Consider the following 20,186-nt stretch of genomic DNA (forward strand, 5'->3'; position numbering starts at 1 on the left):
TGTCAATTTAATTCTTTCATTATCTCTTCTGAGGTCACCCCTCTTGTAAGCTTAGTTTAATTGCCGCATTTTTAGTGAGTTCAGAGTAGTTTTCAGAGTCAAAAGGAAACACGTTCCAGTTCCACGAGGTATGAGTCAGAGACATCTGCGGAAGTTACACTCTGCTGTTGGCTTAATTCAACTGCAGAGTGGCCTCCAGTTGATCAGCTTTGCTGTCATTGCCAAGGACTATTTAGTCAGACATGCATTATTAAAAAAGGTTGCTTGGCAAAGGAATATAATTTGCCGAAGGAAAGTGCACTTATGTTAATCTCAGCCCCAGTTTCTCTCTGATGTGAGTTGAATACCACCACATAATGCTGCAGCTGTTTTCCTGAAAAAGGAAGGTAAAGGCAAACACAAATTTGTGGATTAGGGAGAGACAGATGTGGAGGAGAGAGGTCTACATGTAATTCCCTTTAGTTTTCTTGTTAAGCAAGATTTCCTTGTAAGTAGCGGATTTTATGGAAATTCAGAGATCAGCTACTGCGGCTTTTTGAGAACCACATGTTCATGGGGACAGCAGAGGATTTACTTCTGCATCTGGTACACAGCAGCTCTTTGAGATTAGGTAGGACAGCAGTGCAGCCCCATCTCATGCTGTAGCTACATGGATCAAATTTCTTGAACTGGAGAATTGTTAAATTTTCCAAACTTGAGTGTTTAGAAGAAGGCTGGCTGGTCAGTGACCCATGACCTGGCTGAGGTCTGCCAGAACAGCTCACGTTTGCCTGCAGTCCTTCCAAGGGCTGTGATGGTGTGAGTTGGGCACAAACCGAGGGCTGTGTGCACTGGCATGACAGCCCTGGCACCCTCCTGCCTTTCAGGAGCCCCGCAGCCGTGAACACGCGCATCGTGTCACCAGACAGTTGCTGAGTAGTGGACGCGCACCGGGGCATCCGCCCAGCCATGTAGCAGCCTTGGTGCATGGGCCTGCAGCTGCCCGTAATAGTCCTTGTCTGCTGCCAGAGTGCAACCTCCCGCATGACGTGAACAGTTTTGTGTGGGCATTGCTGTCCTCAGAGCCAGGGCCCTGCCAGGACATGTGTGGCTGGGCACGCATGCTGGTGTACCGTGCTGAACTCGTTGCTGTCTCCCTGGTGGCATAGCTGCTATGCAGACAGGTCTGTGCTGTAGAAACAAAGTTGTGTTTAGGAAGCGAGGGTTTAAAATGTGGGCCATTTTTCCTCATAGAAGTAACTCTTAAGACTAGAGTTTGTGTTGACCCGTTACACTGAATCACAATAACTACCTACCAACCATTTGTTTCCGCTGCAAACCCATGGGTTTTCTGTCTGAACACATGGTCAGTTTTCTTCATTTAAATGGACTTTGCCAGCTACTCAATATGGTTCAGTCTCTAGAAAGTCTGAAAGGTACGACTCTAAAAATTTTAACTTCTTACATCTGGCAAACACTTTTCATTTTCTTGAGTGAGAACAAAAATAGCTCCACTCCCATATGTTTCTGCCTTTGACTCAGCAGTGTCTGTAGGAGTACACCCAAGTCCTAGCAATAGCTAACTGAAGTAAGAGAAAGGTAATGATTTGGTTTTATTAGGTTACCTCAAAATAGAGGTAGTTGTGTTTTTCTCATTCTTGTCAGTGGTTTTACAAGCGATGTTTTGAGCCTGGAGAAATTCGGCATTAGATTAATCTGTAAAGTAGGTCAGATGTTGGGCTTAGTCAATTCAGGGGGTTTTATATTCTGCTGAAACATTTGGGTCATCTAACTGGGGTTTAGAAGAGGCATCGTTATTTCACAAAAAGTGAAATGGCAGTGAAGTAAGATTTTCCAGTAACCTAATTTATGCTTACTGTCTTCTTTGCAGGTATCTATGCCAGCAGCTCACGCAACGTCTTCTGCACCCACGGTGACCTTAGTTCAGCTGCCCAATGGGCAGACGGTTCAAGTGCATGGAGTAATTCAGGCTGCCCAGCCGTCAGTTATTCAGTCTCCACAGGTCCAGACAGTTCAGGTACTGACTGAAGAAATTGCTAATACGTGAATTGGGCCTTTTGAATAGTCCTGCCAGTTCACTGGTCTCTAATGTGTTTGTGTCCTGGATTGTGTTTTTGCTTATATAAACTTTCAAGAGCAATTTGAAGGCAAAATCTGTACAGTATTTGCTACTCTGTGACTTTTTGTCTCTTCTGGTTTAACCACTTTTCACTTTCAAATGCTGCTGTTTCATTTCCTTCTAGAGTTTGGGTGGTGAGTTTAACAGCTTCGTGGTTTTTCTTAGAATATTAGTCTACTTTTTCTCTCTGCTGTATTTTCATACATCTTTATTGAGTAAGAGTTCATATTATTCTGAAGTGAACAAAAGGGATTTTTTTTTTTAAATAATGTAATCTTTAATCATTAATGAGGCTGATATTCCGGGATGAGAGTCTTTGCTTCTAGAAAATCTTTGCATTGGTTTACAAAACAGATGTCTGTATGTTAATGGTCCTTAAAATGAACCTATCAGTCCTCTCATAAAAATGGTTTTAAAATTTGCCTGTTGAATGTTGTTGGGTTTGTAAAGCCTTAGCATTTTCTCTTCTATAAAGCAAGACAGATAATGCAATATGATGAGGTAGCTTGAAGACATAGGAAAGAAGTAGCTTGAAATCTTTAAAACCTGTAACTTTTTTTTTTAACCACTTTAAGCTCAGTGTTACTGAATGCAGAAGGAGAAATTGCTTGGCATACAGGAGCTACACAGGGCAAGGACTGTACATCATTCCTTTGCTGTTAGTACACTGAGCTCAAAAAATACTTAGTTTTAAAAAGCAGACATTGTGACTATTTGATATAGATATTTAGCTGGGTATTACTTTAAAAAATAATAAGGCATGCATAATTTAAAACTAGGCCATTGTGATAATAATCTTTGTTTACTCCTTGTCAGCTTTAGTGCTAGCAGGCTCTACTCTTCTCAGCCATTGAAGACAAAAGTTTAGAGTTTTAATCTGTCAGAGGTGAACAGTTTTCAGATAAGTGCACAAGTTACTAGCCCAAAGGTGGACGATAGGAGACTGACAATGAAACCATGCTTGGAATTCAGCTGGCTCAGTGCAAAGCCAGGCTGTTTGGGTATTCAAAGCCCAGTAGTTCACAGTCAGCCTTGGACCAGTCCAGGCCCTTTATCTGATAACTGAGATTTAGGCGCCAGCAAGATTTTTGGGAACCTTCCCTACAGTGCATAAAATGTCAGACTGTGAGGTATGTTTCTCACACAGGCATTTCTCTATTCACTCTCTTTAGCTTTTGTATATTTGTCACATGACTATAGGCTTTTGGAAAACAGTCTCTGTTTTTATGGATTGGAGATATTTCTACATTTTTGGCACACTCTGAGTATAAAATTATTGAAATATGATTGATACAAACATTTTAGCTTTCCTTCATAAACTTTGTCTTTTTTTAGCACAGATGTTCAGAATTGCAGTAGTGCATCTTCATGTATAACATTTTCCTGACAATTCCCCCCACCAAAGGCAGTCTTTCTATAACATATCTACCCAGTTATTTATAAATGGATGTTTCTCAGCTTCAATATTTTGCTATTTGTTTCCAAATATTTCTGCTATCTTAATTTGGTTTTAGTTATTCTCTCCCTAAATGTTACTAAAAAGTCTTTCTTTGTTTCCTTAAAATGGATGGAAACAAGGACTCATGGAAAGTTAAAAGTCTATGTAATTACTGTTTATATTTTCTTATTGGAGTATTTGAATTATAAAGGACATTCTCACAGGTGGATAACTGACTGTGGTCATTCTTCACTGGATTTTTGACTGAACAGCCTGCTCTTTCTGTTCATTGACTAGGTAGAAGCACTGTAGAGTACTTGCATTGTAGTTTTTCACAGGATGTCAACATTTCCATAAAATAAAGACATTGGAAGTGTCTTGTTAAGTTTGCTTGCTGTTCTTATTTACAGATCTCCACTATAGCAGAAAGTGAAGATTCACAGGAATCAGTAGACAGTGTCACAGACTCACAGAAACGAAGAGAAATTCTTTCCAGACGACCCTCCTACAGGTATGGAGGTTAAAAAGAGAAGCATTTTGCTTGATGGATGCATTCTTCACATGAGGAGATGAACAGTGTGATTGTATAGTTATTTTTACATTTACCATTTAACTTGAAATCTGTCTTCTGCAATGTCTTTCCATGGAATAGGTTATTAAGAGATAGGCAAATAGGAGGAGAAGGAAGAAACATCAGCTGTTACACCCAGTTAAGACAGAAATGAGCTGAGAATAAACTAATTGCCACATTTGTGAAACATTGAGGTATCATCCTGCTAGATGCCTTAAGAGATAGCTTTAATGGATACTTAATACATGAAATACACTGAAGCTTTGCGAGAAAGCTGCTTCTGTATAATCTATAGTCTGCAAAAAATCAACTCTATTGTTTTTCATTATTGTTGATATGCTAGCGGCAATCAAACTTAATTCCTTTCTCTGATGAGACTTTCAATGAACTTGTGTTATATGGCTCAGGGAGGATTTCTGCTTAAGCAAAATTGGTTGTGTTTAAAGTTCAAAAAGTCAGGGTATGAGTTGATTGTAGTGATAGGCATCGCGTATCTTTAGTTGTCATGGCAAGTACTTCTGTGGTAAGACCAACTGAGGTGCTCCTTCACATGTTGTCAGTCACATGTTACCTTATTAATGAAGCCCTTGTATAGCTTTTTGTGGCTGCACTAAATCTCACTTTTCATTCTTAAAACATCCTAAGTAGCATTAAGGAGCAGCTCTGGAGTTCAGCAGGTTTTAAGTGACCTGTGGATTTCTGCTGCTTCAGAAAGTTCAGTTGCTCCTTTTTTCTTATGAGCATAGCCTTAGAAATATAAGCCAAACTTGAGGCCTGAGCATATCTCAACCATTATTTGTTTTTAGCACATGCCAATTATTTTCTACCTTCTCCAGCAGCCTTCAAGGCTGTTCTGCTGAAGATAGTGAAAATCATTGCTGAAGATCCCTAGCTATAATAGATCTGGGAAGATATCTTTATTGTGAGGAGCAGTGTTGCTAACTTCAAGGCTGCCACAGACTTCCTTGCAATCTGCTTCTGCAGTGAGACACTTGCTTTTACTATATATGGATGAATGGCTGTATATCGTGAGACAACAGAGCTAAGTAAACAAGCAGCAAAACTGAGAAGAGGGTACTTGTGCATGCTAACTTCTCATTAAGATGGACTCCTTTGCATACACTGATGCCACAGCACAGCCTCTGTCCTCAAACCAGATCCTGATGTCTCAGCAAAACTTTGTCATTGTAGAACTTGTATACACAGCTCAGCCTCTGAGCCAGCGTAGGGGTCACATCAGAAAGGCCGAGCCAGACTACTGCTGTGTTTAGTGAGTTCCCAGTTGGCATTATTCAAGCTGCTGTAACTGATCCCAAAGACAAGATTAGGTACAGATAGTTTCACAGAATTGAAAGCTGTGCTCTACCTCAGAAACTCCACTTTGATCCTGCTACTGAAGAACACCACATGTTCCCCATGTCAGTTCATAGCTTTTATATTTGTAAAGCTGCCACCTTACCTTCTATCTTAAATCCACCTTTATGATGGCAAAGGTAGGTTTTAACCACCAGATTGTATCTGACATGAGCTTAAAAAGTGGTGAGCTGTAGTTTCTTCTATTTTGAGCTTCTTGGGTTTTGCCCCTCATCCTCTCTGCTCTCTCCATATTTTTTCATCTGTTCTGTCTACTAGTTTTTCTGGTCTAGCACCTAGATTGCAAACTCTCTGGATGGGAATTTTTTATTTGTCCAAGTGGTGCTTGGCAAAGTGGAGTGCTTGTGCAATGCTGGGGTTCTTGCACACACTCAGAGTCAAAACAGCAGCAGCAAAGCTCTGTTTGTCAAGTTGCTTAGCAGAGTGACTGCTCTCCCCAGTAGCTGTATACAGATGTTCTCACTCCCAAAGCCTTAGGAGCCTTATTTAAGAAATTACTGTTGTCTTGGAGCTTGCTGTCTACAGCTGTGTTTGCTTCATCACACTTTGACTTCTAATAATAGTCCACAGGAAAACATATGAGAATTACAAGAAATGTTACCCTTTACCTAAGTAGCATTTTTCAGTGATATAATAGAATATACCAGTAGTGAAAAGGGCTTGACAGTCCTCTGAGGGACAGTGTTTGCTCTAAATGATGCAAATTGCATTAACTGCTATGGTCAGTCTTACAGTCATGTTCAGTGGGACCTGTAGCAGTGATGTTTTGGCTTTGGATAATTAACCCCTGGAAGTAATTAAGCAAGCTGTTCTTCCCCTTCACCCGTGCTAATCTCAGAGCTTTCCCAGGCAGGGCACCTGTAACCATAACTCGGTGACTTCACTCAAACACTCAGTATTGTCTTCCAGGCAGGTGTTACATTATAAACTGGTTCCTCTTCACAAGCATTTCTGCTAACTTCCTTTATATTCAGCTCTCTGGCTGAGGCCTTTACGGTCTCTGAAACGGAGCAGTTCCCCTAATGTAAGTGAGGAGATAGGTTTTTACGTATTTTTGCTTTCTTCAAATCTTTGTGTGACTAAAAGCAGGAAACAAGTGAAAATGGATGAGAGAGAAACGTGTGTTTAAGAACAAGGGAAGGTTGTGATAGCTGTATCTTGGGGTGAGAAGAACCTGTTGAGAAGCACCTGTATCTTGTGTTGATAAGCACAGCTGTTCTGTGCTGGCTCCTTTGCCCATCTGTGCATGGCACTTTGAACAATCCTCTTCAATAAGTTTGAAGATAGTGCAGGTTTTTCATTCTGCACCCGTATTTTCCTTGCTGGCTTACTGCACTTTTCAGTTTTCTCCAGCATTATGTATCAAATAGACTTTTTTTTTTTTTTTCCAATTTTTATTAAAATCTCTACAACACACTGTCTTTGCCAGAAAAATTTTGAATGACTTGTCCTCAGACGCCCCAGGAGTGCCAAGGATCGAAGAAGAAAAGTCTGAAGAGGAAACAGCAGCACCTGCCATCGCCACTGTTACGGTGCCAACTCCCATTTACCAAACCAGCAGTGGGCAGTACAGTATGTAGTCTGAATTTCTCAGTGGTGCTAGTAAGTGGGGATGAGAAGATGAAGAACTATTATTTCTATAACTGTTTGGACTAGGACAAAGCAGGAGGTGAAAATTAGATTACTTTAATATGACTGTTTGATAACTGTGCCTTTTAAACACATTCCTATTGTAAGTATTTTAAATGTTCAGTTAACATTCTGGGACTGCTTGCCAGTTAGTGCAGCTAAATACATCCTGAGGCAAAATATGAACTAATTGTAATGCTATTACAAACTTTTTCACTTCAGGAACCAGATGAGGTAATTCAGAAATTTCTTTTTTTTTCCTGGCAGATAATTAATACCGGTTCACAAAAGTGTAACCTCATTAATAGAAATAATACTAAAGTCTGGAATTGCATTTTTAGAAAGTCCTGAAAATATAAGAACTTCAGCAACCTTGTTTAAAATGCTTCATAAATATATGTTTCTGTGTTTTATTTATTCATTAGATTTTATAGATCTAGTGCTTTGACTTACAGATTGAGGATACAGCAGTAAACCTAGAATTCACACGCTGTCTCACACAAACACACATGATATTAAATATACAAAAGGGAGAAAGAACTACTTGTTTACATCTTTCTCTTAAAATCTCTTCAAAATTTTGTATCTCTGTTTACTCCTTAGTCACTTTGCCTAATACCCTACTTAATTTTATTGAAACTGATGTGGTTAACTCCGCTTTCATACCATAACTGTAAAATAACTGCTTGTGCAGATACTTGAGATTTTGGTGTGTCTGTATGTAGGAACACAATGAAATTCTGTAGAATCATGAATAAGGGCTGATGTCTCAGTACACTTGATGGCAGGACTGAGGGAAGGAAAGGAAAAAAAAATCAGCAAAATAGGACTGCTTGAAGGAAAAAAAAAAAAAGTTTGAAACTGGACCTCTATGAATGAAAGCACTGCTAGGAAGGTGCTGAGGAGTTTGTAGAGAAGGGGGGATACAATGAGAAGAAAAAAAGCCAAAGCGAGAAGAAAGTGACACACAAGATGGATAGCAATAGCAGCAGAGGAGACTGAAGGGCATAAAGCATGGAAGAGGAGAGGAATTTCAGATGAGAAGAAAAAAGAAAGGACTGAGGAAAAAACCAAAACCAACCAAGAAGAAAAATCTTAACTAACAAATAAAAAAATATTCCCTTGGGGAAGAATTGTAGCTCCTCTGTGTGATGCCGTTTTATCAGAGAAACTAATTCATGGTTTAGGCTGTGGTTTTTGTGTGTCCCCCCCCCCAAAATATGGGTCTCATGAAAAATTGGAAACTTATTTTCAAAGCATGATTTTTTTAATGTACATTAAAGCCATGCGTCTGATTTAAGGGTGTATAAGCGTTCAAGGGATTTAACTCAGATCAATATTCTTCCATATTTAGGTTTAATTCTCTAAGTTAATGGGTAAATTAGTGTCTTAAATGCTGTGTCAATTTTTTTTTTTTTGTCTTCAGTTGCTATTACTCAAGGAGGAGCAATACAGTTGTCTAACAATGGCACAGATGGAGTACAAGGTCTCCAGACATTGACTATGACCAATGCAGCCGCAACCCAACCTGGCACCACCATTTTACAGTATGCACAGACCACAGATGGACAACAGATACTTGTACCCAGCAACCAGGTTGTTGTACAAGGTGAGAAACTTCACAGCCAGTCATTCTGTGTACCATTTTCTCCATGCAGATATAAGTTGCCAACCTAACTCCTTCAAATGTGTCAGGAAACAGAATTAACAGCTTTGCCGTAGATAAGTTTCTAGCATGATTGAAGGATATTCTGGACAAAGCTATTTGTCTCATTTTCTTGGAACCTTTCCCTTCAGATTGATAAAATTGTGGATATTTTGGGTTTAGTACTTAAAAAAAAAAATATTTATTTTCGTTTCCCATGCTGTATTTCCTGTATTTTGTCCACACAGGTTTTTTTACATGTTCTTCAAAAACTGATACCACTTTAGAGTTCCGAGTTCTCCCAGATAGTCATCTGCGACAATAGATTTAAAGAGAAGCATTAAAGTTAGGAAAGGAGGTTGTTTGATGCTTTCTATAAGGACACTTTATTAGTAATTTTTACTGTTTTCAATTAGAAGTCATCATTTCTTCCTATTGTGGCTTTTGTAAGTAGTCACCAAGTACTTGATCATTGAGTCTTAGAATCATAGAATAATTTAGAAAAGTGCCTTAAGAGGTCATTTGGTCTAGCCCTCCACTTAGGGCAAGCAGGGCTACTTCAAATAGTTTGGGGTTTTTTATTGTATTAAAATACATATGTGTTTTGGTTTATTAAAAATTAGGCAGTATTAAAGATTGTTTATTAAGAATAACAGAAAGGTGTACCCCTGCTTTTATAATTGTAAAGCAGATGATTTGAAAGTTACCCAGTGAAGAGGTCTCCAGGCATCAATGAAAATACATAGCCAATAAAAATGCTAGTGTTGCGTTGGTCTTCTGGTTTTTGTGTTGTCAAGGACATGTGATTTCTTCAGGTGGTACTGTATTTTTTACAAGCTCAGGCAAATACAACACACTGCTAGATTACAATAAACAAACAAAAGAAACCCAAGACCTTGTTCATTCTAGCGAAGTAGTGAAGTTGAGTGTCTATTTTGCACCATTTCTCTCTTGTTGGAGTAAATGCTGTATTTCTAGACCCTTTTTTCTGTGCCAAAGACTTACACATGCAGTTTTTCCTTTTGCAGACAGACATTTGGGGCACAGCTAGAAATACTGCTTGCCATCTTTCATCTTCTTAAAACTGCTAAAACTGCCCAAAAAACAGGGAAATAAAAAGAAATAGACTAAGGGAGAATACAGGAAGACAAATCAAGTTCCAAAACACAAGTGAAGACTTCTTCAGCAGGAATGCCTAAAACTTTGCATAGGTTAATAAACTAGGGCTGAGATAGCGGTGATGCCCCAGATGATGGTCATCCCTCCTGTACTGTAGCCCCGACTGCACGGTTAGATAGATGACTGGGTGCTCTTCGTGGTGACAGTGCTGTCACCAGGCTGACATCGTGTTCCCTTGTGTCTTTCAGCTGCCTCAGGAGATGTGCAGACCTACCAGATTCGCACTGCCCCTACCAGCACCATTGCACCAGGCGTAGTCATGGCATCCTCTCCAGCACTTCCAACCCAGCCGGCAGAAGAGGCCGCACGGAAGAGAGAAGTGCGTCTAATGAAGAACAGGCATGTACATCTAGATCATTTTTTTGCCAGTCAGCTTTGCACAGAACTAGTGTTAAGCACTAAGAATCCTGATCTTTCTTAGTCATTTTATTAAATGCTTTCTGAAGAATTTGAGAAGCACATCTGCTAATGCGGTGTATTGTGACTATGAAACCTTAAGTAAAAGGGTCAGATTCATTCTGTGAGGTGTGTGAATTTGTTTGTTGCCATAAGGAGAAAAGTAATAGGTGAGAGACTTGTTTGACTGCAGATGTGTTCTTACAAACACTGAGGTAAGTTGATTTTTTTTAGGTAATACATTCATATAGTTTCCTTTCCTGGATTCTTTACCTTAGCCTTCTGCATGCATTCTCCTTGCTGCTGGCCTGCCTGCACTTTTCACGAGTGCTTTCTTGATTGTCTCACTTGTTCCCTTTAGCTGCTTGCCCTTTGGGTTTTATTCTCTGGAGGGAGAAAGACTTAAGGAAAGGCTAAACGAGCAGCTACTCCTTTTGAAGTCTTGTGGAGCCGGTAGTGGCAGCAGAGGGGCTGAAAGAGAGGGAGAGAGGAGACTTGACCCTGTAGGATTTCATGTGTGTGAGGAAGAAGAGCCAAGGCTCCTGAGGTGGGGCTTGGTGGAGGCAGCAAAGGAAGGGAGCAGCAGAGAGAAGGTGGGCATGATGCTCCTTAGGCCTACTGCTGTGGGAGAGGGTGCGCCTTGAGCTGACCCATCACACCAAGCTTGAACTCTGTCTGCAGGCCACAGATTTGAGTCTGCATGTTACACTGTGATGCTGGGAAAACAGTGCTTCCCTCCCCTCTCAGGAGGAGAAGCCCCATGAAAGCACTGTTTACTTCATCCGTCAGCCTGAAAAAACTGTTAGGTTGTACAGGTGCATTTATCTTCTATAGATTGCTGAGCTGTGAACACAGTAGAAAGTTACATGAGCAGACCCAATGCTTATCTGAGGGGTTTTAATTAAGTAAATAATGCTGAACAGCAGAGTTCACTTTTTTTAAAGGGTTTTGTACAGAATGCCACCCATCTCCCCTTTTCATGTATTTTTCTGATATCAGTGAATAGTAGATGTCACCCTTTCAGGCTCTGCATTTGAGAAAAAATTAATTAGCATTCTAAATCCCCTCATTTAGTCAGCAGTCTTATTCCAGTAAAAGAAAGCTTTTGTGTTAGGGAAAGCCAAGAAAAACAATGGGGAATTACCCCCACTTGAGTTAAATTGACGGCTTTTGCAACAGTATCATGTTGCATGTGGTGCTTTTAGCCTGCCTGCTTAATAGACACTTGCAAATCTAGGCTCCGTAGCAAAGCAGGGGAAAGGGATAGAGAGAGGCAGATGGTGAGGTGGTACTTATTGGAGGATTATAGCGTAAATATTCATAGATATTATTGTGCAAATTTTCTGTGTAAATTTTACATTTTAAAAGCTCTCTTGTAATTCAGGATAACTCTAGCTGTTCATAATGAATAACTCATGCATGCAGACTTGAGGTGGCTTAATATACAACCCAAGCTGGCTCAAAAATCACAAAAAGAAGGAAAAAGTTGTCACCCGAGAAGACAGGTTAGTAGTTTGCACTGGGAGAAACTTCTTGATCCAGTAGTACTTGGTCTTTTGGTGACACAAGTAACAGCCCAAAATGACTTAAACTCTAAATGTTGCACATGGCCCACTGGAGAGCTGCAGGCATGTGAAATTGTATTTGTAGGAGTGACAAATGGACACCCGAGTCCTTTCAGGGCTTACAAACTAGATTTTCTTCATCCTATCTCATTTGTGGAGCTGAATTTCAAAAACTAAATTTAGAGTCTTCTTACGAGGTGGATCCCAGAACAGACGTTTTTACCTAGTACTACAACTACTATTTATCTCATACACAGAAGAACTGGGTTCAGTTTTGTCCTCTCATTTCCCAGAACACTGACGGTGTCACCAATCTATGTAGTATTTGCAATGAAGGGACGCTCAGACTCTCCTTTTGAAGCTGCTCTGCTTTGTACCTAAAGGTTCAGGGGAAGCAAAGCGTGTACATTTACATGTATCTGCAGTGTGTGGCTTTGACAAGCTGCACTGCTGGAGGAGAGCCTTCTCATCCACACACAGCATTTAGCCTTGTGCTTACTTTGCACATGGGTACCATTACTACTGCTGTGCAGGATAGCTTCTGCCTTGGCGTTACTGCCTTCAGGATGCTCAGCAGCACATTAACATTCAGGTATTTTTTCACTGGTGTTCTTAGTATGTTACCAAGTTACCTACAGGCAGCTCATCTCTACAAGCAAGCCTTGAAAGTTTGGCTGTCTCAAGATCTGCTTCAGCATATTAACACTGCTGTATTCCTGGCACACCAGACAAGGACTAAAGAGTGATACGGTTGCTAGTGACTGTTTATTTTGTGATTTTTTTTTTTTGAGTCATTTATATCATTGCATTGACATAAACATTCTTAATAAAATTAAAGTATTGCTCAAGAGGAAATATATGAATGCTCTAAATACAGCTTTTTTTGCACCGGTTGAACATCCAGACTGTTAGTATTTGGTTGGACTGCAGCAAAGGGAGGAGTTAAGGCTATGAAGAGATTAACAGGTGAACACTGGTCTTATTAATGTTTTTATTATTCATCTGTTTATTACAATAAAATGAATTAATTTACTGCAGCAGCATTCAACTCAGCCTAAAGGCTCCTGAAAGCAGAATTTTGTCATAGAGTAGGATCCTTTTCTCACAGAAGCAGCATTTTGTTGGTGTTGACTTACTGGGATCTGCATGTTGAAATGCCCTGTGGACCTTGAGTGTTATGTGATTTGTGAGGAGCAATTGTTACGAACACAGCAGTTTTTCCTAACTTGTATTTCTTAACAATAAAAAAGGCAGTACTAGGTAAAGGTTTGACCTGAACAGTTAAGTAGGCCATGTCTTCAAGTGATTGTTCTGGATTTGAATGGCCTTTTTTGCTTTGCAGAGAGGCAGCACGTGAATGTCGCAGGAAGAAGAAGGAGTATGTGAAATGTCTAGAAAATCGAGTGGCTGTGCTTGAAAACCAAAACAAGACACTGATTGAGGAGTTGAAAGCACTTAAGGACCTTTACTGCCACAAATCAGATTAATTTTGGATTCCCATTTTCACTTCTCCAGGTGGGATAAAGACTGGTTCTGGCTATACCCAGAAAGACAAAGTAAACTTTTTATTTTCTAAACATTTCTTTTTTTCTATGCGCAAAACTGCCTGAAGCAACTACAGAATATACTTCATCTGTGCTTTGCATCAAACTGTGAATGTTCAAGTACTTGCCTCCACTTCTCCCCCTACAAGATTATTTTCATCATCAATCTCAGCGTGAAGAAGAACAGGCTTCTTTCTCGTCTCCCCATCCTCTTCAAGGAGTAACAGTGGTCACTTGGGAAGTTACTGTGGGGAGGGTCCTTTTGTAATGATTTCAAGAATTTGTGCTGAGCTCTTTCCATTGCCTTAGAGACAGAACCACCCCAGCCTCTTGGTCCAGAGAACCGTGGGCCACATCCGTGGAGCGTGCATGGTGCAATGAAGAAGCAATGTTTGCCAAATCGATTCCACATACTCATTATGAACTATAAAAATACGCAGCTAAGCAGCATGCCAAATGAAAGGCATTTCACAGTCACATTCTTGGTGTGGAGATAACATACCTTTTTCAAACTAGCCCAGGAGGGGTTTTGGTTTGTAGGCTGTATTAAACCCTCCTGGACTAGTAAAAACTTCTCCATACCTCAGAAACAAATCATTGAAATGAGCTTCACTGCTCAGTTCTTGCTTCTCAAAGCTTATGTGTGCAAGTGTGTTCAGCATTCTGAATGCACAAAAAGCAAACTCCAACTTCGTAGGATATTGTTTGGGAAATGATATTTGGATGGGAGGGGAATTCAGAATAAAAAAGGTACAATAGTGACATTTTGGAAACAGTCATGTAGTAAGCAAGGGTAACACATGAAAGCACTACCTATTTGTATGCAGAACAATTAAGCAGTTGAAGCATGGCCAACTCCACATATGTACTCCCTGATGACAGTATAGGCTGTGTCCCAAGTCCTTTCAAGCAGTGAGGCTATTTCTGTTTCCCTACCACTATCTCATGTAATGGAAATTATTGTACTCAACGGAAGCATCAACCTGGTTTGCTGGATTCTTTTTCAAGCTTTGAGGCTGCCTTCCATATGTAAATTGCAGTATGACAACTACCAGGACAACCTCAAATATTGAAGAGGACTTCAAACACAAATATTCCAGCTTCTGCTTCGCAAGGGACAATATTGATTGTTTGAACCTGGCCAGGCTAGCTAAATTCTTAATTTATTTGGAGGATTTTTTTCATGTAAAGAAAGGATTAGATTTACCAAGTAACTTATTCCTGTGAGTAATATTACTCATGTGCCTCAGATGTTTGCAAGATCAGGTTTTTTGTGTGCACTGAGGAAATGTGATCTTCCCCAGATTTTCATTGTTAAAAAGGTAGTTCACGTTTAGAAACAACTCTGTACTAAGCATTAGGACTTCCTCAAAAGAGTCATGCTCAAAAAGAACCAAAAAATAACGTCAAGAAGTCATCAGAAGAATGTGTCAGAAAGAACCATGTGCAGTTTGTTTATTGGCCCTCTGAAGCCAGTCTTGATATATTAACTTGGGTCATTTGTTGGAGTAAGTTTACTTGGGCTTCTGGTCAAACTTCTGTGTATAGAGACATATGAATAAGACTCTGGTCTGTACTAACGCCTTGCCTAGCAAAGTATTAGCTAATATTTTTTTCCCATTCACACTATCTGTTTTTAAGATAAATTTCAATTGTACAATCAGATAAATTAAGATAAAGTGAAGATAAATTTCATTGTACAATCAATGTGACATTATAAGAAGAACATTTGGAAGACTCTGGGCAGTTGAGTCTCAGCTAAGCAGTATTAAATGTTCTAGTTTTCTCATTTGAAAGGGCATTCAGTTTCCAAGAGACTTTAAAAGGAGCAGGGTTAAACTTACAGCATTATTGTTGTATCTGGACTTATCAATAAATTCAGATTACTTTTGTATTTCAAGAATAGAACATAAGTATCAGAATTATGAAAGAATTCATTTTCACAAGTTTTGAGAGGGTGTATAAATGGTCTATTTTTATCTGCCATAGAGAATTGATTATCATGGTTTTATTTAAGGAAGAAAAGTTATTAGTTTAGCAATGCAAATTTAAATAAGACCCTAAATTCTCAGCAATGCTTTTATAAAAATTGTCTGATTCTTAAAGTCAGAGAATACATACAACAGTTACCAGTGTTTCAGAACTAGTGCTGAAGTAGTACTGTTGATAACACGGGAGTCATTCTTGTAAAACCTGAAGCTCATGATGTCCTGATTTACACAGTCATACGGAATGGTTCCTCCAACTTTGAGAAACACAGAAGAGGCTGTACATGCCTACATTAAGGCTGCTTCTTTTGTAGAACCATCCATATGCAAAAACTTGAGTTTCTGCAGTGAACCCAGATGAGGCCAGCCATGATCTGAGAGCTGTTCCTAGTGGGCAGTGAGCAGTGTCTAGCGCTTGCTGCTAGTCACTCAGCACAAAGCCTGGGAGCTGAATGGACCAGGGACCCTAAACTGGTACCCAGATGGGCTTCTCTTAATACAGGGTTGGTGCAAATTTGTGCGGCAGTGTGAGGAGAACTGTTAACCAGTTTGTCTGTATGTGGTCTGCAAGTATGTAGAGTTAATAGTTTAGACCTTATTAGCAAATGATGTTTCACTAAGAAAAAGAACATTATTTTAAAGTACGTAGGGATCTGCAAGAATCTTTATTTTTATTTATGCTGCACTGAGGATTTAGGGGCTGGGATTTATTTAATGGAAATTTTAAATGACAATAATAAAAAATGTATTAGACCAAGTACAGGGCTGGCTAGGGTTACCCATACGTGCTTTACTATTCGTATTGACCCGAAAAGGAAAGAATATGATAAAGGAATCCGTTTATATGTTATTTACAAAGTAGTGAGGTTGGGGTAATCAGCTTCTATAAACTAAGGCCATTTGGAAGTAGGATGGAAATTATGCTGGCAGGGGGGAGGGAGGGTTAGTTTTATATCTCACAGTTGTGAGTTTTCAAGAATTGATAGCCTGTTTTACCTGAAGAGAGGGTTAGAAAGGGCTAGATCCATTATGTTCATAATAAACAAGAATTGATTTGAAATATAATTTTTGTAATGTCATTATTTTGCAAAACAACAGCACCGATCAGGCAGTTAAGATATTGTCAGAGGTGCTCTTTTAATTTAGATATTCTTGGAAAATACATATGTATAATATATGTACATATATATATATACACACAGTATATAATCTACAGCTCTGAGAGCTTTTAAGTCAGGAATGCTGAGTATTATAGTATATGGAGGTCAGAAAAAATTTTTACTTTTCTGTGTGTGTCTGGGTGCGTGTGGATGTGTGCGCGTGTGTGAAAGCTTCCCCCTGCCCCAGTAGTTCTGGGCTGCATTATTCTAGCGCTTATTACTGATTTGTTTTGTGCCGTTTCTCAGTTATGCATTTTCAAGAATTTTATTTCAACTTTCATGCCTTTTGTGAGGTTTGGTTTTGTTTTTTATTGATGGAGATTTTTGAAATTATGTAAACAGTTGTTTTACAACAACCACCACCCCCCAGAATAATTTGCTTTTGTGCTTTCTCTCTTTGGCAGCTATATATCAAAGGCAAAACAATTGGAAGGGTTCTTAAGGTGTTATTTTCTGGTTCCACTGGTAAGACTTCTGTTTTTCTCCTGGGGTAGTGGCGCTGCATTTTTATTTAAGCAGTGATTTCAGCAGAATCGGGTAGTTGCCAGCACCATTGCTTGTATCTGAAAGCACAATTTTAGCCTGTGATGCTCGTCAGGACTGTACAGACACCTGAAGGTTCTGGCTATTCTATAGTTGGCATTTGTATTGCAGACCACTGTCTTCTCTGGTACTTGTACATTGATCAGAAAACTGGTGGGGTGTTTGGAATCATTAAGAGGCTCAGGAAAATAAAAAAAAAAAAAGTTAGATTTAATAAGGAAAAACAGCCCTGATAGTTTCTGATCTAAATTTGTACTACAGGTTTTTTTAAATCTGGGCTTCCAGTAGACTGCACCTGCAAGTAGTCATCTGTTAGTGAAAACTGGCCTCTGCTTGGTTTTTTGTTTTTTTTTTTTAATTTATGACAGACAGCCAGTGCTTTTTGTGGGTTAAAGACAAGTCTCCCCATCAAAGCAAGTTCAATATCAGTGGTTGCAAATCTATGACAATACGTAAAGGATTTCATTGGTTTTCTAAGACCCTTTTTTTATTGTCATTTTTTCACCCTCAAGCTGGTTAGTGATGTAACATTTGCCAATGATCTAACCAAAAGGTCATGTATTTATTTTTGTTACACTATATTCTTTGTAAATGTTTAATTAAAATGTGCACTTTTTTTAAAAAAAAAAAAAAAAAAAAAAACACAGAACAAAAAAATTAAGAGCAATTGGGTGTGCTTGAGAAGCTTCCTGGCGCAACTGTTGTAATCCTGCTGCCTGCACACAATTCACTCCTCTCCCCACAGCAGTTGACTCCTTCAGAAATTTAACTTGCTGATTAGCACCTGGCATCCAGCAGGCATTACTTCAAAATGGCAGGAGATCTGAACTGGCAGAACTGAAGACTGGAAAGAATTAAGTGTGTGGTGTCTCAGAGCAGTATGTACAGGATGGATGTGAAATTATTTTTAGAATGGAACTAGTTCAGCGATCCCAAGGGGGAAAGGGAGGTTAATTTGGAAGGAAAGCTAAACTGTTTTTCAGCCACTTTATTCCCCTTTTCTTAATTTGAGATTTGGCCACAGATTTTACAAGCTGCATTCCAAGAAAATAAATCCAAAGGCTTTCCAGTTCTTTGACACCAGGAAGCAAAGGTACACTGGCAATGTGTCACCCTGCTTTAAAAGATAAAAAAAAAAGCACAACCACCTTTCTTTTGCAGGAACAATGATAATTTAGCGATAACCCTGAAATCTGTCACTGTAAGCAGGTTTTCAAAGCATACAGTACACTGATGGTTCTCTGTACTGTGCCTGGGAACTCATTTCCCTGAGCTCTTGAGTTTGCTAGCTGTAAAAGACACTGATTTTGCAGAAACCTGAATGTATCATGAAGCTCAGTTGGTCTGGGAGGAGCCAGACTGATGAAGAGAAACAGGGTGCTGAAATCTGATCTACTGTGTGCTTGTGACAGGTTCAGGTCTGTGGATGGATATGGCTTAAATCTGTACATCTTTGGAGAAAAGGAACCAGATCCAGTTGGCAAAGAGGGTTTGCATTTCAAGTGTTTTGCCTTGGAATGTGGTGGGGGTTTTTTTTTAATGTATTTAAGCTCTGCCCCGCAGAGACTTGCTTGGGCTAGTTTGTGTAGCACGAATTGAAGGCAGTGGCCTGTTTGCATTCTGGTACTGCAGCTGCAGTTTGTGAGTTCAGGTGTCACTTCCACCAGCGAGAAGCAGGAGAAGCCAGCTGTCCTCAGGAGCTGTGTGCCGGCAGGGAAGGGGCCAGGGACAGGCTGTAATCATCCGCCCCGGCACACTGCGTAAGCTGACCACTTACTGTACTCACGAGTTGGGAGCAGTCGGTTCACTCACTCAGCCTCAGCTATGTATTTCTTTAAATTAGGGGATAGCTGAGTGAGAGCACGGGGAAGGAAGGCCTTGAGCCGGTTAGTCATCTGGAAATGGCCACTCTTAAGAACTAAGGATGTCCAGATGCTCTCCACGAATTGTGTTTTTTCCAGGTGCCACTCCATTTTGTGTGTGTGTAATGACATTTATTTATATTAAAACATTAATTTTAAAAAGCTCTATAACTTCGAGTTTGTATGAGATTTGAAACTGTGCTGCTTATATGACCTTCAAGGGATGGGATGGGGAACAGGGCAAGAAGAGGTGCTAGTTGGCAGCCAGCCCCTCCACAGACTTGTCCACAAATTGGTTGTTCACTTAAAAAATTAGTTATTTCTACTCTGGATTTGTAATTTGAAATTGTTTTGGAACAACGTTTTTCAGGGAAGCTTCCAGAGAGAGGGTTATTATTCTCCTTTGTAATGTAAGCTGGAAAGAGTAAGTTCACCTCATCTGCATTTCTGATTCTTTACCCAAACCATGTCAGCACAGAACAGGGTATTTGAACTTGACTCCCACATACTTGCGGAAGTTAAATACTAAATGAAAATCCATTATTGGGGGAAAATAAATTCTTATTTACATCTCCCAAAAAATCTAGAAACATCCCTGTTGTGGTTTGTTTTTGTTTTTTTTTTTTTACTTTCTTTTTTGTGCTTTATCTGTGTTTTTAAAAAAAAATTGTACTGGGTTATAATGCATTTTATTAACACTATGTACATACTAGATGCTTTGTGTTTCAGAATGGTAGTAATTGCTTTGTATATTAAAGTGATTCTTGTGAATTTGTGAATTATTGTCATAAAGAAGTGCTTTTTCTTACTGTAACCTTTGTGGTATAAACTGTCATAACTCCCTTTTTACACAAACATGTGCAGTCACATAAACATGCTTTAAAAAACTCTACAAGTCTCTTTTTTGAGCAGGATGTTCCATTTACACTAATTTTGTGGCAAATGGTAGCTAGACAGGAATATGGGAAAAGGTGTGTTTTAAGCAGACTATGGTGTCCTCTCATGATATGTGGCCTGCTGTAAATACTCATGAGCTATTTTCCCCAAAGGGAAGGCTTTTTTAATCTTAAATTTAATTAGATTAGTGAGAGGTTAAGTTTTTCAAAACTTAACCTTCCTTTCTTTTCCACTTTCTCTTCCACTTCTGATATTTTTAAACCTGCTTTCCAGTAT

At 39.4% G+C, this 20,186-nt stretch overlaps 1 protein-coding gene across 1 annotated transcript in view; it reads left to right on the forward strand.

Annotated features, from left to right (window-relative positions):
• Positions 1-19,951, forward strand: part of CREB1 (cAMP responsive element binding protein 1) — a 39,975-nt gene extending 20,024 nt beyond the window's left edge. The window contains exons 3-8 of the mRNA XM_074911191.1: positions 1,871-2,017; positions 3,968-4,068; positions 6,932-7,074; positions 8,558-8,740; positions 10,144-10,294; positions 13,259-19,951. Coding sequence (XP_074767292.1) covers positions 1,871-2,017; positions 3,968-4,068; positions 6,932-7,074; positions 8,558-8,740; positions 10,144-10,294; positions 13,259-13,403 — 870 coding nt within the window. The 3' untranslated portion in view covers positions 13,404-19,951. The remainder of the gene's footprint in view (positions 1-1,870; positions 2,018-3,967; positions 4,069-6,931; positions 7,075-8,557; positions 8,741-10,143; positions 10,295-13,258) is intronic.
• Positions 19,952-20,186: the final 235 nt, after the last annotated feature.

This window comes from Athene noctua, chromosome 7, assembly GCF_965140245.1.
Source record: "Athene noctua chromosome 7, bAthNoc1.hap1.1, whole genome shotgun sequence".
Lineage (NCBI taxonomy): Eukaryota > Metazoa > Chordata > Aves > Strigiformes > Strigidae > Athene > Athene noctua.